The 24,254-nt window shown below is 37.3% G+C and overlaps 2 protein-coding genes across 2 annotated transcripts; one reads left to right on the top strand and one right to left on the bottom strand.

The window, feature by feature from the left end:
• The first annotated feature begins 1,735 nt into the window (after positions 1–1,735).
• LOC132158878 (RNA-binding protein MEX3B-like) lies at positions 1,736–6,328 on the top strand. The gene is made up of 2 exons (XM_059568490.1): positions 1,736–2,442; positions 4,801–6,328. Exons 1-2 carry the CDS (start codon positions 2,040–2,042, stop codon positions 5,904–5,906), a joined length of 1,509 nt encoding a protein of 502 aa, XP_059424473.1. The 5' UTR covers positions 1,736–2,039; the 3' UTR covers positions 5,907–6,328.
• Positions 6,329–13,586: 7,258 nt separating this feature from the next.
• On the bottom strand, positions 13,587–23,993 carry rab11al (RAB11a, member RAS oncogene family, like). Its single transcript, XM_059568491.1, has 5 exons — positions 23,309–23,993; positions 20,875–21,070; positions 18,793–18,986; positions 16,932–17,012; positions 13,587–15,714 (listed from the first exon to the last, which is right to left on the bottom strand). The coding sequence occupies exons 1-5, from the start codon at positions 23,346–23,348 to the stop codon at positions 15,575–15,577; spliced, it is 651 nt and encodes a 216-aa protein (XP_059424474.1). The 5' UTR covers positions 23,349–23,993; the 3' UTR covers positions 13,587–15,574.
• Between the last annotated feature and the right edge of the window lie 261 nt (positions 23,994–24,254).

Here is a 24,254-nt window from a genome sequence, read left to right as displayed (position 1 = left end):
TTTGTTTAAATAATATTTAATGTTTTAATACTATTTTATATATCAACATCTAGTATCAGTTCTACAATTCAAACAATATATTTGTATTACTGTTAGTTTTAGTATTATTGCTGCTGTTGTTGTTCCAGATTTCATCTTTGCCGCCAGGCGTGGCATCATGAGGACAGTATCGTCTGAGGTGGAAACACGAATGCTCTTTGTTCAAGGTTTGCCTGAGATGTTGCTAGACACGTGCTCTCTCTCTCTCTCTCTCTACCGTAAATGTGCAGTGCAGATCCTGCAACGTCTGTCTGATAACTCCCCGCGTCTCTTCTTCTCAGCGCCTCTCAGTGCGCAACGGTAGTCCAAACAACAACTCAGTGACCCGCTGCAACCAACGGCAAACAGGGTGGGCGGACCCCCACATTATGTCAGTTTAATTCTTTCCGTTTGGAGAAAATATTGGGGCCAGGTATTTCAGTTCCTCGACACTCGCTGCATATTCTCGGTCATGTTATGACACTCCGTTGATCAAACATCCCAACAGAAGTGCTGCTGTTGAGATGCATGCGGCAGCTGCATGGTGTTGTTTTCAGGCGCACATGTGTTATCATTCTGGCACGCCTCTCCTCACAACACAATGAACTATGATGTTGTAGCCTAATATTTACGGCATAAAATTATGTTTTGGATTATTCATTAGAAGTGAGTTGCTGGTTGACAAAGGAGTCTTAAATGCAACGGGATGGATGGATGGGTGGATGGATAGATAGATGGATGGACGGTTACTGTCTCAGCGAGGCAGGGCATGGCAAGCTGTTTGAACATTTATTATTTTACATTAGTAGCTTATCCATTTTAGAAATAAATAAATAGTACAACAACACTAAAAATAGCAATTATTTTATGTGTTATTATATAAATTATTAATACAGACCAGTATATTTCTCAGGCTTAATGGATATACAAAGTAGACTAATATAAATTTTACTAATATACAATTTTCTTAATACAAAAATCAAATTTTTTTTGTGTGTGTGTAATGCTGGTTTTCTTTACTGGTGTTCATATTAATATTTTTTATGAATAATGATAACTCACTTGAAGATGATAATTCAATTAAACCATGCAATCAATATAAAAACCAATCAACCAACCGATCAATAAAAACAACGTTGTTAAATGTCCCATAATTGTAACTGGATAAGTATTACAACAAATAATACATTACAACAATAAAACAATAATAATATCAAAATTTGTATAATGCATATTGTTTTTTATTTTTGAAAATGTAATTAATTTTTATTACAAGGTAGAATTAAAACAGTGTTTTTTGTTTATAGTTACTTTATCATTACAGTCATTTTGAACCAGTATTACTTTATTATAAAATTAATTTAGATTATCTGGATACACATTACTAATTATAAATTAACATAACATAACATAATATTAAAATATGCTTAGTGCATATTATGTAGTTTATTTTTCAGATTTGCTTGTTATAGTTATATTAGTAGTGATTCTATAATAATTACATGAAAAATATCCTAAATAATAATTTAATTACAATTTTGTTTATTGTTACTTAAAATAGACACGAATCGGTTTCTATTTAATTTTTGTATACACAATATATTATACAAATACGAAATTGAAAAAAAAAAATAATAATAAAAATGTATTCATTTGATTCCATTTCTGTGTATTGTTATTTTAACAAAAATAAAGCTGTATATTTTGTAAGAAAAATACAAACAAACATGCTCCTCAGACATAAAAATAGACTGATTCTGGTGAATACATGCAGAAGAGGCTTGCCATAGGTGGGGACTGAGCGAACCAGACGGGGTGGAGCATCGCTTGGCCTGGCCCCTCTCGGCGCAGACATCCTTGTGTCCCGTTCGCCTTGTGCGTTTCGGAACCGGAGAGGGGGCTGGTCTGTGGGAGGGACTAGCGCAAAGGGGGACTAGGACCAGGAGGGGGCGGGGTGGCGGCGAGGGTGCTCTTTCTCCAGTCTCTTACCAGTGTCTTTGTCTCACACTCTTTTGTTAGCCATGCCTAGCTTGCTGGTTCTAGCAGGGATAATGGAGAAAAATGGGGGCTACGGCGGGGATTTAGCCGGCTCCGGCTTCGGCAGCGAAGGTCTCCTGGTGCCAACCGAGGAAGAGGAGGACGATTCCCGTGCCCTTAGAGTTGCGCTGGGCCAACTGTCGCTGCTGGGTCTTGGAGAGGGCGAGGACCGGGCTCCTGCGGGTGGAGGTGGAGGAGTTCAAGACAGGAGTAACGATAACCACCACAATCACATCCAAGCCGATTCAGGGATGTTACAAGGGAAGAACAAGTTGTGCGCCCTGTACGAGAGCTCGCCCACCGAAACCAAAGGACGGGGCTGCAACATAACGGAGTGCGTCCCCGTGCCAAGCTCCGAACATGTGGCCGAAATAGTGGGGAGACAAGGTAAATACAACGATGCGCACTTTCACATTCTTTCCAACTCGTTGTTCTCCTGGGTGCTCGGCTCAAACTAAGTATGGAGCTGTCTTGACAAAGAAAAAGGGAGTGGTGATGTTTTTAACGTTTCTGTTTTAGCCACAATTCAAAGCACTCTGTTTCAGCGCGTACATGGACATTTCCTCTTAGCTTTAAGCAAACTTATCAGTGGGTACGAGAACAAAGGCTTTATTCCACATCCACGCCTTTTTGTCAGCACGCTGCTTTCCCTTTGTCGTCTGAGCGCGCGTAATTCTGCTGTTTGAAACAGAAAATTGAACGCGTGTGTGCTCGCTGGATACAATGTAACAGCCAACGGTTTTTGTTGACTGGATACATTGTGTCATCGCTCCTTCGCGCGCCTCTGTAGTTCCTGGGGGCTCTCATATGCAGCACCACGTTGTTTTTGTCAGGCTACCTCAGACAAAGAGCACTTGTCGGGTAACTTTAGTCCACCGCTGATGTCTCGTTAGCGTCTAAAAGTACTGAAATTCTGAAAGCGTGCTCAGACAAAGAAGTAAAAGTCCTCGTGTGCTTTGAGGGCAGAGGTATATAAATGTGACTTGGCGGAAAAGTTGCGTTTTGTGTGTGCTGTGTGTGATATTTGCAATAAGTTGATGAGGCAACTGCGTGTTGTTGGATCACTTTGGTGATCCTGTTGTCTCAATAAGTCACTTGGTAATACATTTCCAGCATCTTGGAAAGCCGTATTGCATTTGGTCCTGGAGAGACAGACTGTAAAGACTGTATATGAGTCACGCCCCGACTACCAGTACAACAGCCTTGCACTCAGAGCAGGGGGTCAGGAAGCCTCTGCTGTCCATTCATTAAGAGCACAATATCTCACCCAGATGAAATATGCACTAGAAACATCCCAGCAAGAAGGTTCCCTGCATATGACGACTTTGTTGAGTTGTAAAGTGTCCTGCGTGCTTTCAAAATACAAATGGGGCTAAGTTGGGAATGGGATGCAATGAGCATGTGGCTTGGAAATTGCTGATTAAGAGGATTCGAAATGGGGTCTTTACCTCTTTAGTCACTGATAGTACAGCCACATCCTGTGACATTCATTTGGCCTTTATTATGCTAATTTAATTGCATTTTTCTATGAATAGATGCATGCATTTGGCCTCATAATAACAAGTCAAAGTGATGGTGAAAAAAGCAGCACACTTGGGCATCCTTGTTTTCGCCATTAGTTGGCACTTTGAGCTGTATGGTTCCAGTGCTTTGTTCACCTGCAGTGGCTGCCATGCAGCGAGAGGGACGATTCAGCGGCAGGAGGGAATCTGTGCTCCCTGCTGTCAGTGCTAGACAGTCCATCCAGGTTATTTTTTTAGCTTCTGCCATACACAATGAGGCATGAAACCAGTGTGCAGAGATCTATCCACTGAACAGGCCCCAGGGTGGAGAAAGTCACTCTTGATAAGATGCCACTGAGGTGCTAATAAATACTCTGGTGTTGAACACGAGACAGATGCTGTGAAGCACCACACCTTGTCATGAATTCATATCAACAATAACTTTATGAGGGATTCCACATGCTTGCTTTGTCCTCGAATCAACTCCTTCTGCAGAATAGCTGGGAAATTACATCTAAAGCACATTTCAATTTGGGTTTCAGTGTTGAATATCATGGTACCTGTAACTGACAGTTAGCACATGACATGTAGAATTTTTATTTATGTATTTGTACATTTAGCACAACAGAGAGAACGGTTATATCCAAAATTCACTTTGAGCCTCAAACACGAGCAGAAGAAATTACAAAATATATTATATAAATGTATTATAAAATATTTTTTACAAACACAATGGTCAGACAGACCAAAAAAAGTATAATTTAACATTTTCTACAAAAACAGCAAAATAATCCCAAAAATATATTTACTATATTTTTTGCAAAAAAAAAAAAGGCAATACAATGCTAATTTTTAAAAATCAAACATTTTATTTTGGTATATATTTTGTGTATAGGTTACAATAGAAAAAGGCATGGGCAAACCAGCCCTGACTTGTGCAATGAATCTGCAGAATTCTGTATATTTAAGCATGGTAAATTGATGAAACAATGGCCAACTTAAACAGATTAAATTGTGTTAAATAGAATAAACAGTACCATACATTTACTGAAAACTGAAATCACAATCAAATGATTCAAAATGTTTATATTACACTCAACACATGAAGAACTTTGTGAATGGGTTCTGCTGCAGATTCAGTGCATGGGTGACCTTTTGACCTGGAAACAAACAAGCAAAATTAAGTATTATCTGACAAATTTTAGTACTCCTACTACTATAATACTCCTTCTCCACTCAACAGGTTGCAAAATCAAAGCTTTGCGTGCAAAGACAAACACCTACATCAAGACACCCGTCCGAGGCGAAGAACCAGTCTTCCTCATCACCGGCCGCAAAGAGGACGTGGCCCTGGCCAGACGTGAAATCATCTCAGCTGCGGAGCACTTCTCCATGCTGCGGGCCTCCAGGAACAAGCTGGGCGTCTCTTTCAGCGGCTCGCCTCCTGCACCATTACCTGGCCAGACCACCATACAGGTGCGGGTTCCCTACCGCGTCGTAGGTTTGGTGGTCGGACCGAAAGGCTCAACTATAAAACGCATCCAGCAGCAAACGTGCACTTACATCGTGACTCCGAGCCGCGACCGTGACCCCGTCTTTGAGATCACCGGCTCCCCCGGGAACGCCGAACGGGCGAGGGAAGAAATTGAGGCACACATCGCCTTCCGCACAGGTGGCCTGCATGACCACAACAATGAGAACGACTGCTTGGGACCTGACAGCGGCAATGGGGGTCTGGAGAGCCGCCTGCAGCAGGTGTGGGGGCTACAGGGGGCCCCGCGCAAACCGCTTGCCAGCAGCTACCGCCAGAATTTCTCAGACGTCATGGTTGGAAGTAGTGGAGGAGGAGGAGGTGGGATTTACAGTAAAGGTGACTTTACCAACCATGGCAGTGGGGACAAGCCAAGCTCCTACTTCGGATCTGAGGGCACTCAAAGCTGGGGCGATCCCGACTATCCCAAACAGGTGGCTTACTACACCCAGCAGCGCTCCAAAAGCTTTGGAGGCCTGCCTCTTCCTCTGACCAGACTGTCGCCGGGACTGCCTGAAACGTGTGGCACTGGAAACTCAAACGCCGTGGTGTCTCCTCATGCCCAGGCGCGCCGTGCCCACAGCGAGCCCACCACCATCACCGCCGCGTTCACCGGACGTCTCCCCGTGCCGGATTCACCACCTGCCATTGCTCGAGAGTGCATGACCTGTTTTGAGAGCAAAGTGACTGCCGCTCTGGTCCCTTGTGGTCATAACCTCTTCTGCATGGAGTGCGCCATCCGAATTTGTGAGCTAAACCATCCGGAGTGTCCTGTCTGCCACACCCTGGTCACACAGGCCATCCGGATATTCTCCTAAAAAGTTGACTTTTTTTTTTTTTTGCTTTTTTGGGGGGGTTCGTTTTTTACTCTGTAGAATCAGTTCACTTTTTACCTTTTTTTTCCTTCTTTTTGGTCAGTATTCTTTTTCTTTTTTTTCAGAAAACAAAACCAAAACAAGCAGATATTTTAGAACACACTGCTTGGTTTACTAAAAAAAAAAAGGAAGAAGTATTTTCAGATTTTTCTTTTATATGTACACATATATACATATATATTTTATAAAAGTTTTTTTAAAAAATGGAAAGAACGTAGTTCTTAGCATGTTGGGTTGTTTTGCTTTATTTTATTTTATTTTTTACTGGTGCTGTTTTTTCCCCACATGCTGTGTGTGGACAGTAACAGAAGAAATAATGTGAACATTTTACACTTTTCCTTTGCTGGGGAGGTATATTATTATATTTAAAAAGTTTATTTCTTAAGATTGGAGTATAGTTTTACATCCCAGCATCTTCTGGAAATGAGCGAATATTCTTTCTTTAAGGCAAACTAGAATCTTAAATCTTTGCACCTTAAAACTGATGTAAAGTGATTGTCGAAAAGAAAATTACATTTCTACATGTCTATGTGAAATAGATGGTATAGAAATAGTGACTGATATATATGACCTGATGGCTTTAAATTCGGATCATCTTCTAAATGACAATTACCGATATAGTATCTGCTTTGCAAATCAATATTCGAACGGGTAATTGACGTATAAAACAGGGAGTTTCTTTTTTTTGTTTTGTTTTTGCACCAGTGAGCCTATTATATGATTCATCTAAAACGGAAAAAACTATTTGAGCAAACTGATTGGTCAGCTCAAAAAACCTTGGAACGCATCCAGTGTTCTGTTTAAGAGGATTTCCCGGGTTTTTTCAGTAACGTATTTATTCTCTTTTTTGCACTCAGTATGTTATGATCTTTTCTTTTCCTCATTATTTAGTAAAACGCTGAGCATAAGGCATAAGATGAAGTACAAAAAAAATAAAAATAACAGCAGAGGGGGCGATTGAGGGGAGGGGGTCTGTAATCTGATCCTGAATAGACCAAACAGACAAAAGCAAGCAAGACTCTGAGCTACCGTACTATGTAAATCACTTGTTCCCGAGGTGCTGCATTTGAGTTGCAAAGCGTCCTCTGACTGTCCGCCTGTACTGAGGCAGGTGTTGCATATCGTACTTTAGATTACATTTTTTTATTTTCTGAGGGCTGGGCTTGTCGGGGGGGACTGTGCTTTAATTCTACGACCCGCTCATTCGCTGTAATGACTCCAGAGCTCCTCCCTGTGAGTATAGTTTTGTCGCAGTGGTGGTACAATCCCCGGAGCACCCCGACATGGCCTGCCCTAGGAGGAGCTGATAATTAGCCATACATCAGAGTCCAGGTGCAAAGCAACTGCTGTAGGAAGGAGGGGTGGCGTACAGTGGCGTGAATGAGGACGGAGACACCACGCAGGGGGCTAAACTAGGTGCAGCTGGGGCCCCTCCTGTTGATCGCTTGCTCGCTCCCGTTCTGGTATTCCCATTGGAGGAGAAATGGGGCCTCTTTTGTTCTGTCGTGGGGTGAAAAAAAAATCCAAGAGCAGATTTTATTTCAAAGAGAAAAGCTGGCCATTCTGGGTAGAGAGTGTGACTAGATAGACCCAAAGCATTTTTCTTCTGAGATTTCTCATTTAATGTGCACAAGAGGCAGGCTGTCGAAGTTTCCATGGAGTCTTCCTTCATGAGCGGGACATCCTGCCGTGACCCCCTTGAGACAGGCCTGCCAGCGCACGGTCACGAGCAGCCAATCAGAGAACAACCTTGAACTCCACAATGAAATCAGACAATTGTAATTGACAAGAAAGCGGGGGGGGGGGGGGGGGGGGGCGCCCAATTTGGTGGCCGCTCATTCTGAATCAAATTAAACACCCATTGCCTGTCTCATTGCAGGCTGGGGGATTTCGGGATAGGGAATTGAAGTGTTCGGAGGTTGGGAAACGGTCTTTTTTTCCCCCTTTCGCTAGAAGGCCACTACAAAAGAATGGAGCCACTGAAAATGCACTCAGTTTGAAATGGGTCAGTTTTTCCCCCATCGAGCCTCTCTGCGCCATTGCCACGTGCGCGGAGAGATATGCTAGGGTAAGCTTGTGATTGTATTTAACTTACTATAACGATTTACCTTTGAGCCATTAGCATCTTCAATATTAGTTCTTAAAAACTTTTGACTGTTACAGTAAATATACTTAGTCGTTTCTGAATTCATGTATTATGGCTGCAGTAGCGCCTTGTTTTGCTTTTGTTTCTATAAGCATTATTGTAATAAGGTATTTTGTTTAACTGAAATATATGTCCCTTTAAGTAACTCAGATTTGAGATAAAAAATAAAAACTGAAAAGGCTTAAATTAAAACTCTTAAAAGCACCTTATTTAAGTAAGCAAACAGCATTTGCAATCGTAATGCATGTGCATTTATCAACAGCGAACTCAAATGGCAAATATTCCTGTTATTAATGCACCTGGGTTATATTTTGGGTTAGTATTTGCACGGATAGCGCATTTTGACACTTACCGATTTTTCTAAACATTGCAGTCTTTAGAAATAGCATCTTAATTTGCTTTAAAATGAAGTGACAACAATGCGATGGTATTTTCTAGTTCTTCAAATCCCCAGCACTGATCAGGGACAGACGCTCGTCCATTAAAGGGATGTATGTTTGTGTTTCGGTCATTTCTATAAAAAACCAAAACCATTTTAAAAATAGGATCAATTATGCAAACTTTCATAGCTCGAATTTTAGAATCTGATTCAGAACAACAGTTGTCTGTCTAGATGCCATATTTTGTTCTTCTGCCTCCTTTAAGGTCAATAGGTCAGCGTATGCAGGAAACAGCAATAACTAGTTAATTCTTATCAAAAAATGCACTGTCAGAAAAATGCTTCTAAATGGTTGATAACCCTAAGAATTGTTTAAAGCCATGCACATTGCATTTTCCCAATTAAAGCCTTTTGTGAGAAAACAAAAACAGTAATGACTTTCCCAATTAGAAAATGCAGCACTTCCAAAGTTTAGTTTCTTAACCAAACGCCGCAACTTCTAATAGAGTGATGATATACTACAAAAAATGTAGCCTGGATCAGTGGAGAAGGTGCTGTTCAAGTATTCAGAGCGAGATATTATTCAATGTAGACTTTGAAAGGGAGACATTTTAACTGTTAAAGACTTTATACAGCCAATCACAGCAAAACCTTTTTTGAGTATTATTTATTTGATAGGAATAAGACTATTTATTGACATTTAGGGAGATATATAATAGAGACTGACTATGATAGGCATATCATTACATATATTTCACTATATAAGCAATTCTGAAAACATTGTAATAGTCTCTAATAGCCTACTTGCTAGTTTGTAATATTGTGTAAGGTGTCATCCCAATAGAAATTAAATAAAGTGTGATGTTATTGATGCCCCAAAATCTGAAAGTTCTTCAGAAAGTACATAACCAAAAATTAGGGTTATCACAATCAATAGGGGAAAGAATCCATATAGTTTAGTTTGTACAGCATTTGCTTTGCCTATACTAATGCATACGGTTATGATTATACAAAAAATATCTACACACCCTATTGACAGGATTTACTGCATGTAAGAGCAGCTCATAAGAAATACAGATATATTTACAAATGCATATCAGAATGGTCTAATCACCATTCAAATCATTTCAGATGGAAAGTTCCTTAATAATTTCAGAATGACGAGGGTACTATTATTATGCCTAATCCAAAATAATAACTGCCCGTGCAAAAAGCCATTCTGATTGAGAAGGGGGAGTGGTCCCAACCTACGACTCTAGATTAACAATGAAAAGTGGTCCGGTTTGGAGTCTGACAGGTTTAACAAGAATGTGTTGTCTAACGTAAAGCTTAATATTAAGAACCACTGTGAATCGTTTCCGTTTCTGCTTCTTTTTTCCAGTAATTATGTGGTGTTGTTAAATAGTCGCGGTTCAACAGCTTCTCGTTTCTTTTTGGTTGTGCATGCTGGGAAATTATTTTACAGAGCATTATTAACCTTTGAACAGCCTGTGTAGATAAAATATAACAGAGCCACTTGTACTACAGAGATTTTTAGTGAGGACTACAGCTGGTGTTTAATGTAATGCTGTACAATGACACTAGTTTATTTTTCCAAACATATTTCTCTTACCCAACATAAAGTATCTAATGCACAAATACCAGATAAATGCTCATATGTTTACACACCCCAAGCAGAGTCTGTTTAGAAGGTGCTTAGCATTTAAAAAAAAAAAGTATTTTTATTTTTAGTACTGCCCTGAAGATGCCATATATGAAATAATTAAAACAAATCATTTATTCCGTTCAGAAGTTTGCATACCTTAATTCGTAACGCTGCGATTTCTCCTCAAGTGTCAAGTGATTGTTTGCAGCCTTTTGTGAAAACTCGATTGTCCCGAGTGTCAAAGCTGGAGATCAACATCGTATAGAAACTGTGGGGAAGAACTCAAATGTGCAAAGAGCATGCTGGGAAACCAAAGAACTTAAAGGACGTTTGTCAAGAACAGTGGGCTGCTTCAGCTCAGAAGACAAACTAGAGACTCAAAACGATTACATAAGATACAAACAGTCATTGACACTCGAGGAGGAAACATGAACATGAGGAAACAAGGCATGTGAACAATTTTATCTTGTGGAATATTAAGGCGAGACACTCCAGGTGAATAGGGTAAAAATATTACTAATAGATTTAATAGATTAACTAGTATATTTATCCAGTTGCTTAGTTTTTAAAAAATGTTTTAAATATGCAAATGAGGCATTATCATATTAAATATACACAAATTTGCATACATTTTCCGAACATAAATCTAAACACTGGATAGAGCCAGATTAAAAATTCTTATTTTATATTACAGTTAAAAGATTTTACCGAGGGGTGTGTTTTTTTAAGTCAGAAAATTATTCATTTTCACCATGTTTTTAGGAAAAAGCGTGAATAATATATCAGCAAACCCAGCTGTAAAACAGCTCAGAATATACATAGGAATAAAATTGTGACATACAGGAGAAAACAGCCTTCGAAGATATTATAATTGAAATGTACAGATGCAAATAGATAAAGTGCAATACAATAAATACTCAAATGTGTAATTTGCACGTTTTCGTTCCATTAGTCTGAAACTACGCAGTACATTAGGCCTAAACTCTCAAAATTGACCAGTGCATGGAAAAAAGCAGTGTTTTCATCTGAAGTGTCTTGCCTCATTTAAATAAAAACTGTATGAGGGACGTACTAAAAATAAAAGAAAATGCAATTTAAAACTTCATTGAGGGGTTTGCAAACTTTTGAGCTGAACTGAACCCTGCATACCTATAACGGATATATTTGCATTTTTAGTCTTCTTGATATTTTCGAGTTTTTATGCGCCGGTTAGGCGAACAGTACATAGCAACAGTAGATAGCAAAGCTGCACGTATTTATCTAGAACCACTGAAGCGTCCATTCCATAGAACCACCAGAGAACATATACATGATGCACTTAAGCAATTAAAATGCCTTTCAGTATAGTACAAAGGGCAAATAATGTATTTGAATGTAAAAATGGCCACCCAACCAATGTCTAATTTTGCCTTTTGTTTCTTTATCAAAAGTGAGCTTTAAGTTAAATTTCATGGCTAGAGAAATACCACCATATCTGTCTAGGTTCTTCCTCACAGCATTTATACAAAGCAACTTAAAAGGGAACTTAAAATGTCTTATAGCCGTTTCGTAAGATTCTATTTTGCTAACATGCATTATTATTTCATAGAGGAAGAGGTCAGTATCTGGATGTTATTTATGAATATCTTTAATGAAGCAAACATATTTATAAGTAACTTCAAGATGTTTTGTTTTTTAATTAAATTAAAAAGTTAATATATTTCTAAAACGCATGAAGTTGATTTCTACTAAAATTATTAAAACTATAGATTTTTTTTTATTTATGAAAGTTAGAAAAATCCACACTTCTGACAGCATAAAAACGAGTGGGGTGGGGTTTTAAAGGCTTATATTTTAAAACGTCAGATACGTAATGTGTGCATTAACAATGGGATAACGGCAGAAATATTTTATAGCATTTGGGGGTATTTTAGTCACCTCAACTTTGTGCCTCAATACCACGTTTTTGCATATTAGAAGAGCTCAGAAGTGTTGTGTACTCATCCCTTAACACCTCATAGCTGAGTGAATAAAGGGGTCCCTTCCTTTTTTAATATTTTAAATTGCTTTGGTTTTAAATGCAATTGTTATGAAGTGATAACAGGCTCAAGTATAACAGGGTGAAACAGAAAAATGATTGTGCATAGTACACGCATACAGTAGTAATAATTCAAGCAAAAATCTACTACATGTAACGTCGTTCCGGTTTCCAATCGTTTAAAAATAAGCATGACAAAAAAACATTAAAAAAAATAAAACATTTCCTCAATTCAGATGTTACATTATCATAGGTTGTTTGCAGATATGTGAACAGAATTCAGATTTCGAGCACACCGTTATTTGCATGTTACTTCTAATCAACATGTTTTGTCACATACAAAATGAGGCTTATGTACGAACTACACTCAAGGGCTGATGACTGCGTTTCATTATTACCGAGAGTGTTTCAAACATGTCAAAGCAGTGAACTATTGTTTACAAGATTACACGCAGAAGCATAGTCTCAGTACTTCATGGTGAACATGCATCTCGACTTTGTTTTGGCTCTGTGGTGGCAATGATAGTTGTGTAGTGGTTTCAATTTCAGTCAGACAGGAACATGGGGTGGGGGGTGGGGGGTTTAGGACGGTCACTGACGTGACCTCGCTTGGGATGAGTTACTCCGGTCCGACAGTCTGTATTTGGTAGCTTCCAGCACAGTAGAAGTGTTTCATACAGCTCTCATAGTGGTCTTAGTGCATTAGTTTGGTCAAGCATCTCCTGGTACTAGTGTTCAATTTATTGTTGATAAACGAGGGGTTTGCCACATCATAGACGAGGCTAGCCGATACTCCACGAGTCGTTTTGATTTCATAATTCAGTATAGTGTCTATATGGGGCACGCAAACTGCAGGTTTTTCCTTAGAACATGTTCTCTGTGACTTTCATTTTTGATATTTGATCAATATATCTATGCCATACTAGGTTTGATTTTTGGGTTATTTTCAAGAAATTGTATTGTAAATGTTTCTAATAAAACAAACTGAATAATCTGTCACAGCTCCCCTGAATTCTGTTGCTCGCACACCTGATGATTTGAAACAAAACTGATTTTATTTATGTGTTATTTAAAAAAAAATTCCTATAAACAAGTAAACAAAAAAAAGAGGATAAAAATCACTAAGTTTAAAAATGTTCCCACGGGCATGGAAGTATCAGGGAATTTTAAAATCGCCTGGAAAAGCCATGGAAATTAATAACATTTCAAAAAGCTCATAAATATTTCATCAACTAGAAATTGCTCTTTGTGGGTGCAATCTCTATTCAATGAATTTTCCTTATCCAGTATTCAAGAACGACTGGAAAGGTCATGCGGAAGTCACTGGTCAAAAGATGTGGGAACCCTGGAAAATACACAAGTTTCCAAGTTTCTATTTACCCAAGTAAAAAAACACGCTGAAAAACATTCATGATCACTGAAAAGGTATAAATCTATTTGCAGTATTCAGAGCCTTTATTCAGGAGTCCCACTGGGAGAAGAACAGGCACGATGACAGAATCTTCCCAAAGCAGTAATTATCAATGACTCCAGCTAAACGCCTGATATTCAGCATAACAGATTGATGGCATTAGCATAAATCTTACATGCAAGGCATTTAGGGAAGCACCTCATGTCTTTAATCAAATGACAAGAAAAAGCCAAAAACACGACCCCAGCTGTTCCATCCGGAGGATCTAAATGTCGCAGAACACATATGAAAAAGATAATACCACACCAAAAGCAGTAGAAGACAGAAAAGCCAGGACAGAGAGTGAGATCTCAAGAGACCTGCTGCTCTTCGGGTTACATGTAGCAGATAACAAGGGTGGCCAGCGAGGAATTCACTTCCAGTAAGAAAACCTCAGCAGTACATCACAAGCCATCAGTTTCCCTGCCTTGCGATATAATATGGTCATAGAAGCTCCTCTTAGTGATCTGCATCCCACCTGCCGCTCATTTTCCAAGCAGAAAAAAAGCTATTAGCCAAAGATAACACCCAGAAACCAGCTAAAGCAAAACTAATTAGTTTTTTCCATCATAATAAAGTCATAAAGCAAAAAAAAACAAAAACATCTGGCCCGCATCTGTGCTCCAAGTAGGGATGGGAATCGTAGTGATTTAAAGAAATAGTTCATACAAAATCTAAAATTGTGGCCTAATTGGAGTAAATTATATGACAATATGATTGGATGAACTATATCTTTATGATTCTAAGCACTTACTTTTAGTAATTTGAAGAACAAATTTAAGAATGGAGAATGTTTGGAACATGGAACAATTCATAAATTAATATAATAATAACAACAAGAAATTATCATATAATTTTTAGAGGAGAGAAAGCACCACACAAGTGACAAGTATACCACAAATGGGGTGTTTTCATACTTTTATGTGTATAATGTTTGGAAACAAAAAATAGTATGCCTGAAAGTTCAATGCTGATTTTAACACACAGCTGAGAAGAAAAAAGTTGCCTCATTATGACAACAAAAACTTTAAAGTGGTTCTATTTTGCATATTTTATCATCCATAAAAATAACAGATTTAGAATGCATATGCTCAAGAACCGTTAACCGAATCAAGGGTCATAGAAATAATCAGATACTTTAAGAACTAGTCAACGATTCCCAACCCTAAATCTGAATATACTACACTCTTATTAAACACTACAGCACATCCAGCCATTAACATTACTCTGATCCACAGAAAACACTCCCAGTGCTTGTACAAATGAGTGCCATGACTGGAAGGAGAAACCCTTGAGAAATTCCGATCAATAATCTAGTGATGGATAAAAGCATGACAAGAAAAGAAAGCAGAAACAAAAAAACCCACAGAATAACAAGATCATATTTGCATTCAATAAATGCAACAGATGGCATTACAATGTAAGAATTGAGCGAACAGGCGGCTATGATGACCACAGTTTGAATTTCTCAGGTGTTGAGATGCATGGAAAAGATGTCAGACTACTTCTGCGCTGGCCCACTAAAGGAAAAAAAAATATGAATTCACAAGTGAATCCCCATTGTGAACAGAAACCATTCAAGAGATACTTAAATGAAGCATTATGCATTCTAAGCACTTTTTCTTGTTCTTCAGCCCATTGTTTGTAAGCAGAATGTCTGTGGCAAAAAGTGCAGGGATAAAATAAAAAGAGCAGCCACGTCTGAGCATCCCAGCTAACTGCTCATTTCTAATTAGTCCGAAACATGAAGCATGGCCTCTCAGTTCTGAGAAAATCCTTGATCCATTCAATTTCAGCATCTCTGGTTCTCCAATTTTGAAGATTATTAATCACTTATTCTGGGCATAACTAAGCAAGTCCATTACATATGTTAAGCACATCACGCAGAGGGAATACCATGGTCATGGTCAACCTTTCAGCCCAGCCCAACAAAGTTGCCGATTTTCCCGGATCCCATGGTTCCACAGCGGCAGCTCAGTTATTCTGACAGCAGGCGCCCTGCTTGCCCGAATTCTGTGTGGGCTGCACGGTAATGGGAACCACTTTTGAGCTGGGGGAGAAGCCATCATCGCCGCGCCCTGACATCTGCCTCTGGGACACGATACGGTAGATTTCTGTGTGAGAGAGAGGCAGGATTCATACATCGGAATGATGGAGGCTTGCCTGATTAACGTGATCTTTCAGTGTGTTATTGACAGTGCAACAACCTCAGCTACGGTTCATTATGACGCATAGAAATGAACAGTGTAACTGTGTAACACGGTGTGGCTGAAGAGAGGTATTTCCCAGGCCAAAAGAAAAAAAGAGAAACTGCAGAAAAGCAAACCACTATTTCTGCGTGGCAAACTTCCGAAGTTTGACCTCAAAACACGGTTTCATTAATTTACGGGAGAAGGAGAGGATATCTGTGGCGTGGAGTTTGACGCCATCTAGAGGTTATACTTAACATACAAAAACACCCTGGAACCTCACAAAACTGTCAAGAAATGTTTTATGTTAAATAGACATTTTTTCCTTGAATAGTAAAGTATCTTGTTTTTTTAGGTCACCTTTTTATTAAGGAGATTCTCCCAACCCCAAAAATTCTCATAACTGTAATCTGACAAAATAACTATTATTTTAATTATTTTGAAGGTAATAGTATTTATGCTTTATTTTTGGGTGTTTTATTGTATTACAACACAAGTGAGAACTGGCTTTTTCAAATTAGTTTTTTTTTTCAAATATTTAAAAGAATAGCTCAAATAAAAGGGTCATAATTTGCATGATTTAAGTAAATTATGACAATTTTGATTTCTGGATGAAATTTCTTTATGATTCTAGTTCCCTTAATTTTTTAATTTGTAATTTCAAGGGGGAAAAAATAAATTGTCATAAATTAAATCATAAATTAATATACAACAACAATTTTGTTTTGTTTTTGGAAAGCAATCAAATTTCAATCACTTATACCACAAATGGTGTAATTCAACTTTGTTTCATTGGGAAACAAATCACGTGCCTGAGCGTTTTTTTGCTGATGCATATATTGTACTGATATTCAGAATGCATAAACTGAGCAGAATTTAAAGTCAGAAATGTCCAGTTAATAAATAAACAACAATTTCTCTCCAAAATATGTTTGAAAATGTTTAATATACTAAATTAATATTCTAAATTATGCATAAATACTTTACTGTAATGACAAGAATTGTATTTAAATAGCAATGAGAATGAGAATGTTCTTAATAAAAAAATGACTGGTACATGTTCCTCACAGTTTTCATGAGATTCACCTCCAAAAGCTTTGTGATATAGAATTACCCTTTTGAATGATTTTCTCAGGACTGACCTGTAAGAATGGTCTGAAAGGCAAGTTCAACATTAGAAGAGTCCAGCGCTGAGGTCTCCAGAAAAGAAAGTCCATGCTTCTCTGTAAAAAACACAAAGATATGATATACTTTTTAAACTTTTATCATAAACACAATTTGTATAAACAATTAGATAGAACACAGACCAGCTAGCCAACACTATTTCTGAGATAAACAAGTAGCAGGCACAATAAACAAACATTACTTCATTTAGTACTCAAGATAGCTAAGAAAAAGGATTACAGCAGGTATCACAAACCACAGCACCAGAAACACCAAAGTCATCGTGCATCAAAGGAAACGTGTATCTTGAATGCACGGTAGGATTAAAATATTAAATGTAAAGTAAATATAACAGCATTGTGGTATGAAGCTACAACACAACAATGGATATAGCAGAACATGCAGACAGCATTGAGACTTTATTGAAAAATTGAATGCATTATACATAAATGAGTAATGCTAAATCAACGTAGCCTAAAAATAGCTGATGCCACATTTTAGTACCAGTACTGCTTTACAATGTTGCAATATAGTGTTCAACTTCTCCGACCCCAGAGAAATTAACACAAACATCTTACAGTTTTGTTTTTTTTCTAACAAGCATTGTTCATTACTGAAGCCATACACAAGTCTATATTAAACAAACTGTAAATCAATTAATTGCTTTCACACAAAATGCATTCAAATGACCACATTTTTCAAAATCCATGAACACTTTTGTTATTTATACTCCACAACCTGCAAAACACCACATTTCCAGCACATTTTTCGAATGCTAACAGACCCCTTTCAAAACTGATAAAAGCACATTCAAATCAGAAAGATGACTGTTTGTTTCTGCAGGAATTATATTGAAATATAAAATCTAAGCTGAATATTTACTATGAAATTGAATAATTATTTCAAACACACATTTCAGCTGAAAGCCAGGCCAGGCGTCCTATTTTTGGCCAGTCCACCACAGGGATGAGAAATATGCACACATTCATATTCACACTCACAGTCTCCAGCTCTCCAGTCTTTAAATAGTGTGAGAAACACAGAGAACTCCACACAGAAAGACATGCGGATGCATTTTTTTTTATTATTGCTTTTGGAATTCGTATTTAATTAAGTAAATTTTGTAATTGTCGATTGGTTTTAGTTTTTTTGTATGTAAAAAAACAAATAGGGGGAAATGCAGCTTTTCTCATTAGAAAAGTAAAATGAAAAGATATTATTCTGATCCTATAATATATAATGCTTATGTGACAAATCATTCAGACTTCAAAGATAAACGTTCATAGTTTATGTAATGCTCCCTGTTTTTTGATCAGAAATGCCAGTGTTATGGTGAAACAAGCTTATTTTGAGACTTATTTTAGACTTAAGCTTATTTTCTATATAAAGTGTTTTGTTGGTCTGAGTGAGTTTTGGAGGTAAGATCAAGTGTTTGGCCAAGATTCATGAGACATTCAAAATGACCAATCAGCAACGAGACCTGTAATGTAAACACCTAACCAACTTGTCTCGAACACTACTAGCACCTCTGTGACCTTTAAAGGTATTCCAAATGACCTTTAACAATTTAACAGTTTAACAATTATTTAGTTAACTCTAAACTTTACAAGCAGTCTCCACAAAAGTGGCATATTAGATCTCATCTTTACACTGAACTATTTAGTTAAATACAATTAATTACTATATTCTGACTCCTTTATTTCAATCTGGGTAAATTATATGAACAAGTCTAGTGTATTTAGGTTGCCATTCTATACATTTGATTTGCGAGAAAAACACCACTTATTAGAAACTATTGAGTAATTACAGTTCACACTAGCTAATAGTCACAACACTAACCTGCAAATGCTTTGGCTTCATCCATAGGAACGGCCCGCAGATGACGCAGGTCACTTTTGTTCCCTACTAACATGATGACAATATTGCTGTCAGCATGATCCTGCAGCTCTTTCAGCCAGCGCTCGGCGTTCTCATAGGTCAGATGCTTGGCAATGTCATAGACAAGCAGGGCTCCTACGGCACCTCTGTAATACCTGTGAACACACACACACACAAAACATTTGAAAGATGCATTCATTATTCACTAACTAAAAGACACACAAACACCACATTTACTCCATGATCTAAGGTGCCTAATAAAAGTGTGATTACCAAGGAGTATTTGGCTGGTCATGTGAATTAAAACTACTGCTATTAAAGTCATTATCTTATTTGAGTGTACATCATTAGGGGCCAAACAAGTTTTTTTTTATACTTTTATTATTCAAATACTTCCCAAATGAAAGGAGTCTACATCCTCCCATTGTACTATACAGTAAAAAGGAAAGCTCAAATGATTAGAAATCTGGCACAATTATCCACCTTACATTTTTAATAAAAGAGGGGGAACAGATGTTTTTAACTTCAATGTGCAGGGTTTCTGGTGTCAGTCGCTTTTAGTCATTTTAACTATGCAACAACAACAAAAAGAAGAAGAATCTATATTATTTTAATTTATTATAATCATAAAAGCAAATGGTTTTAAAATATACTGCACTTTGTCATTCTTCTAGTTACTTCACACATTTATTTACATGCATGTATTTATTTATTTTTTTTCTATTTTAATAAAATACAATATTTTAAACTTTTTGCACACATCTAGTCAGGGACAGAGTATTCTGTAATTTTAGAAAATTCTGTATTTTTAGCTAAGAAGAACGATTATTTCCATTCTTGTTAATGAACAGTACTTTTCGTTAACCAGATTAGCATATGTGTAAGAATGAAATATTTTATAAACCTTACTATTTTGGCTTAGTTTAAAATATTGTGAGAGTATTGAAAGATCAATATGGTCTATCAAATCATGTCAAAAGTGTATTTTTTCCATGCCTAATTTATCCATGTTTTGAACCGACAGGCTTAGAAACTAAATAATTTTGTTTAAAATAAGAATTCAAATGATTCCGATATTTTGATGATTTTTTTTTTTACAACCGCATTTTAAAAATACCAAACCACATCAATCTTAATAATTGTACCAGTAAAATAAAACCTGCTCAATAATTATGCATATCTGAATAATTTTTTTTTTTTTTTTTTTTTTTTTTTTTTTTTTTTTTTTACTTCCAGTGAATGTACAAAATTAATAGCAGTTAAGAATGACTGACTGATTTGAAATTGGTGAAATGTGCATGGACAAAAACAATACAAGAAAATTATTGATTTGCCTCTAATAATTACGCATGCACTGTAGTTTCTATATACATTTTAATCAATTTTATATATATATATTAATTTTATAAAAGTTTGGACACACCTTCTCATTCAAAGAGTTTTCTTTATTTTCATGACTATGAACATTGTAGAGTCACACTGAAGGCATCAAGGGCTATTTGACCAAGAAGGAGAGTGATGGGGTGCTGCGCCAGATGACCTGGCCTCCACAGTCACCGGACCTGAACCCAATCGAGATGGTTTAGGGGTGAGCTGGACCGCAGACTGAAGGCAAAAGGGCCAACAAGTGCTAAGCATCTCTCGGGGAACTCCTTCAAGACTGTTGGAAGACCATTTCAGGTGACTACCTCTTGAAGCTCATCAAGAGAATGACAAGAGTGTGCAAAGCAGTAATCAAAGCAAAAGGTGGCTACTTTGGAGAACCTAGAATATGACATATTTTCAGTTGTTTCACACTTTTTTTATGTATATAATTCCATATATAATTCCACATGTGTTAATTAATAGTTTTGATGCCTTCAGTGTGAATCTACAATTTTCATAGTCATGAAAATAAAGAAAACTCTTTGAATGAGAAGGTGTGGCCAAACTTTTGGTCTGTACTAATATATATATATATATATATAAAATTCTTAAATCAATCAATATATAATATACATTTTATTATATTGATGTTTTAATAGAGTCTTTGAAGACACTTGCGCTGATGTGATGGCTCTGTATCTCTCCTGTCCAGCTGTATCCCAGATCTGGGCCTTGACTGTCTTGCCCTCCACATGGATGCTGCGTGTGGCAAACTCCACCCCGATGGTGCTCTTGCTCTCCAGGTTGAACTCATTGCGGGTGAAGCGAGAGAGAAGGTTACTCTTGCCCACACCCGAGTCGCCAATCAGAACCACTGTGGATGAAGAGGATATGAGTGCGTGAGATCAGCCGGCTCTACTTTATGATGCTTTTAAACGTTTATGTATTTGCTATTGGCCCTGAAGACCCACATGACACTGGGAGAGCACTTTCAAGCAGATTCCATTTGTGCGCTTGCAGGAACCGGCCTCCCTTCACCGCACAACAGCAATTAGATTTGAATATTTCAACACACAAAGGGTGTGTTTCTACAAAGCTTTTGACAATGACTGAAAAGGGCACAACTGAAGAGCAACTCCCTTTTCACCCACACAGACAGACTTACGAAATACTGGGAACGTCTGTGTCTCCCGCTGACAGAGGCAACAATGGAACAATTTAAGAAAGTAACACTTATTCAGCAAGGATGCATGAAAATGATTAAAAAAACGACAGTTAAGACATTTATAATATTACAAAAGATTTTTATTTCAAATAAATGCTGATCTTTTGAACTTTCTATTCTACAAAACAAATATTAAACAGCAAAACTTTTTATATTGCGAATAATAAATGTTTATTGAGCAGCAAATCAGGATATTAAAACGATTTCTAAAGGATCATGCCATAATAAAGACTGGGGTAATAGCTGCTGAAAATTCAACTTTGCATTATAGGTATAAATTACAAATTAAAATATTATATTTGGTAAGAAAACGTAGTTTAAATTTAATTTCACAATATTACTGATTTTACTGTATTTGTGATTAAATAAATACAGTCTTGGTGAGCAGAAGAGACTTGGTTAAATAAAAGTAGTTTATTTTTCACACAGTAGTGTGTAAATTGTTTTTGATCTTTTTATTAAATCAGTACAGTCTAGGTGGACATACTCTAAGAGATAAGAGGAACACTTTCACATAAAATAATAAAAGATGCTTCAAGAACATCAAATCTAATTTATTTTGGTCTTTTTAATGTTAAAGTGAATAAGATTTCAAAGCTTTTGAGGACAGAAAGATTATTAGTTAATGACTTAAATTCCAGTCTATTCATCACACAAAGATGTTATGTGACTTCAGAAGAACACTTGGAACGAGACATGAAGGCGATTAAACAGTTACAATTAAAAATTGTATTCAACCAAAAATTTAAATAAATTGGGTTAACGTTGCCAACTCGTCAGCATGAAAGAATGATATCTGTAACAGATGCCTCAGCTATTAATATCAGAGTTAGGCTGAGCTAAAGCTGGTGGACAGACATGTTTAAAGAGCAGAGCGCTGATTGAACAGCACGGATTGATTCATGGTCAAGCAGCGAAAGGTACAAGGACAGCATAAACACACTGAGGTCAAGAGCAGATCGTTGACTAATGGAAGTGTCAAATTCATGGACATAACCACCGCAGACATCAAAGAGGTCAGATTAGTAAAAATAACACCATTAGTATTCACTTTAGTAGTCAATTACTACAGGAAATTCTCAGACTTTTTCATTTGATCTCCTTCATTCTCGAATAATTGGTTATATATTAAAATAGAACGAATGAGTGATCTTACAAATCAGACAAGATTTGATTCATTAGATAAAAGGAGTGTTTTTAAAACCATCTGAATGCAAACCCATCCGGAGTAGGACCTGATTTATACAGGTCTTACCGGTTTAACTGTGCTTATATTGCCGACACTATAGAAGGAAAACTCTAAATCAGTTTCTGCACAAAATACTTTTTTTTTCTCATTTAAGTGCATTAAAAGTCCAAATTGTTTGTTTCCACACCATAAATTCAAATGTATTATATGTAAGAGAATTCTAAAACAAAATAGGACACATTAGGAGAAGCCAGTCGTGTTGTGCATTATATAATCAATTAAAAAAATGACACTTAGAAATTATTAAAAATTACAATTTCTATATCTGTTGCCCTGTTTAGGCATTTGGCTTGTTTGAAAATCCATATTAAGACGGAGTTAGCTGTGTTTTGGAAAAATGACACTTGCACATGTCTGACCAAAGATGATCATTAGCTGGTTGACTTGCCACCATGAACCAAAACCAGCTTGTCCAGCCAAAGACTGTGTGACCAGCTGGTTTTTTGATGGTCCAAGGTGGTCTAGCAGAGACTGGCCAACATGGACCTGCTTGTAACAGCTACAAATAACATATTGCATATGCTAATATGTGTTTTAGGATAGAAAATGAAGATATCCTATGACAAGGGAGACAAGCAACACATGAAGACGACATCGAAAAGTGTGGAAATGCTGAAAGTAACGTGGTGCTCACTCACCTTTAAATAGATAGTCATACTCGTCCTCTCTACCCGACATGGCTTTAATCTTCTTACCGGCTTATTGACAAGTCAGTGTTTTCAGAAATAAAGACGTTATGCTGTTCTGGAGAACCACACGGTGCTATTATATTTACTAAGACGTCAATTAAACTTTGTTTGATGCTTCAGTTGATCACGAGCGCTTCACTACTACGCGCTTCATGCGTTAAAGACTCCCAGAAACCAACAAATAAAAATACACAGTGTACTTTCTTCTGTCGATGGTTATACATAAAGTTATCGTTTAGAAAATAGGTCCCGAGTTAGCCAAAATTACTGCTAATCAACTTTGATACGATGTTGCTGGGCTACGTCAACCAAGTTTTGCCCTGCTGTCTCATCTTAAGGCAAGCACTTACGTCATGATGTAACCCCGCCTCTCCGATTATCTTATTGGCCAACTATCCTGTCTATCACATGTGTGACCCTCTGGGACCCAATGAAATGCTTGAAGGGGCTTCCGTGAAGGTGTGTAGTCACAGGTGTGTCTTTTGTAGTTGTCAGGCAATATATAAATACAGAGTTTAATGATACAATCAATATACGTCTTAGAATACAAATATAAATTTTAAATAAAACACGAGGTAGCTGGTCAATACTTTCTGAAAAATAGCTCGTGTAAAAGGAGGCACGGAGTCTCAGGTGTGCAGGTGAGCTCTTCCACATTCCACAGCGTGACATCACTCATGCTTTTCAAAGAATGATGGGCCTGAAAATGCCACGTAGGAGGCAATGAGGAGACCGGGCTGTGCCCCATTCAGTGACTGAACGTGCCATTTAAATTCCATTTTAATTACTGGATTTAAAATGTAATTGCATAGATGTATCATTTTATTTTTTTATGGGTGTGAATTACCCATATTATATGATTAGTATCCAGTGTTTGAAAATAGATCACTTTGAT

Source organism: Carassius carassius, chromosome 15 (assembly GCF_963082965.1).
Source record: "Carassius carassius chromosome 15, fCarCar2.1, whole genome shotgun sequence".
NCBI lineage: Eukaryota > Metazoa > Chordata > Actinopteri > Cypriniformes > Cyprinidae > Carassius > Carassius carassius.
Note: the sequence above shows the minus strand (reverse complement) of the source record. Positions and strands in the feature narration are given on the sequence as shown.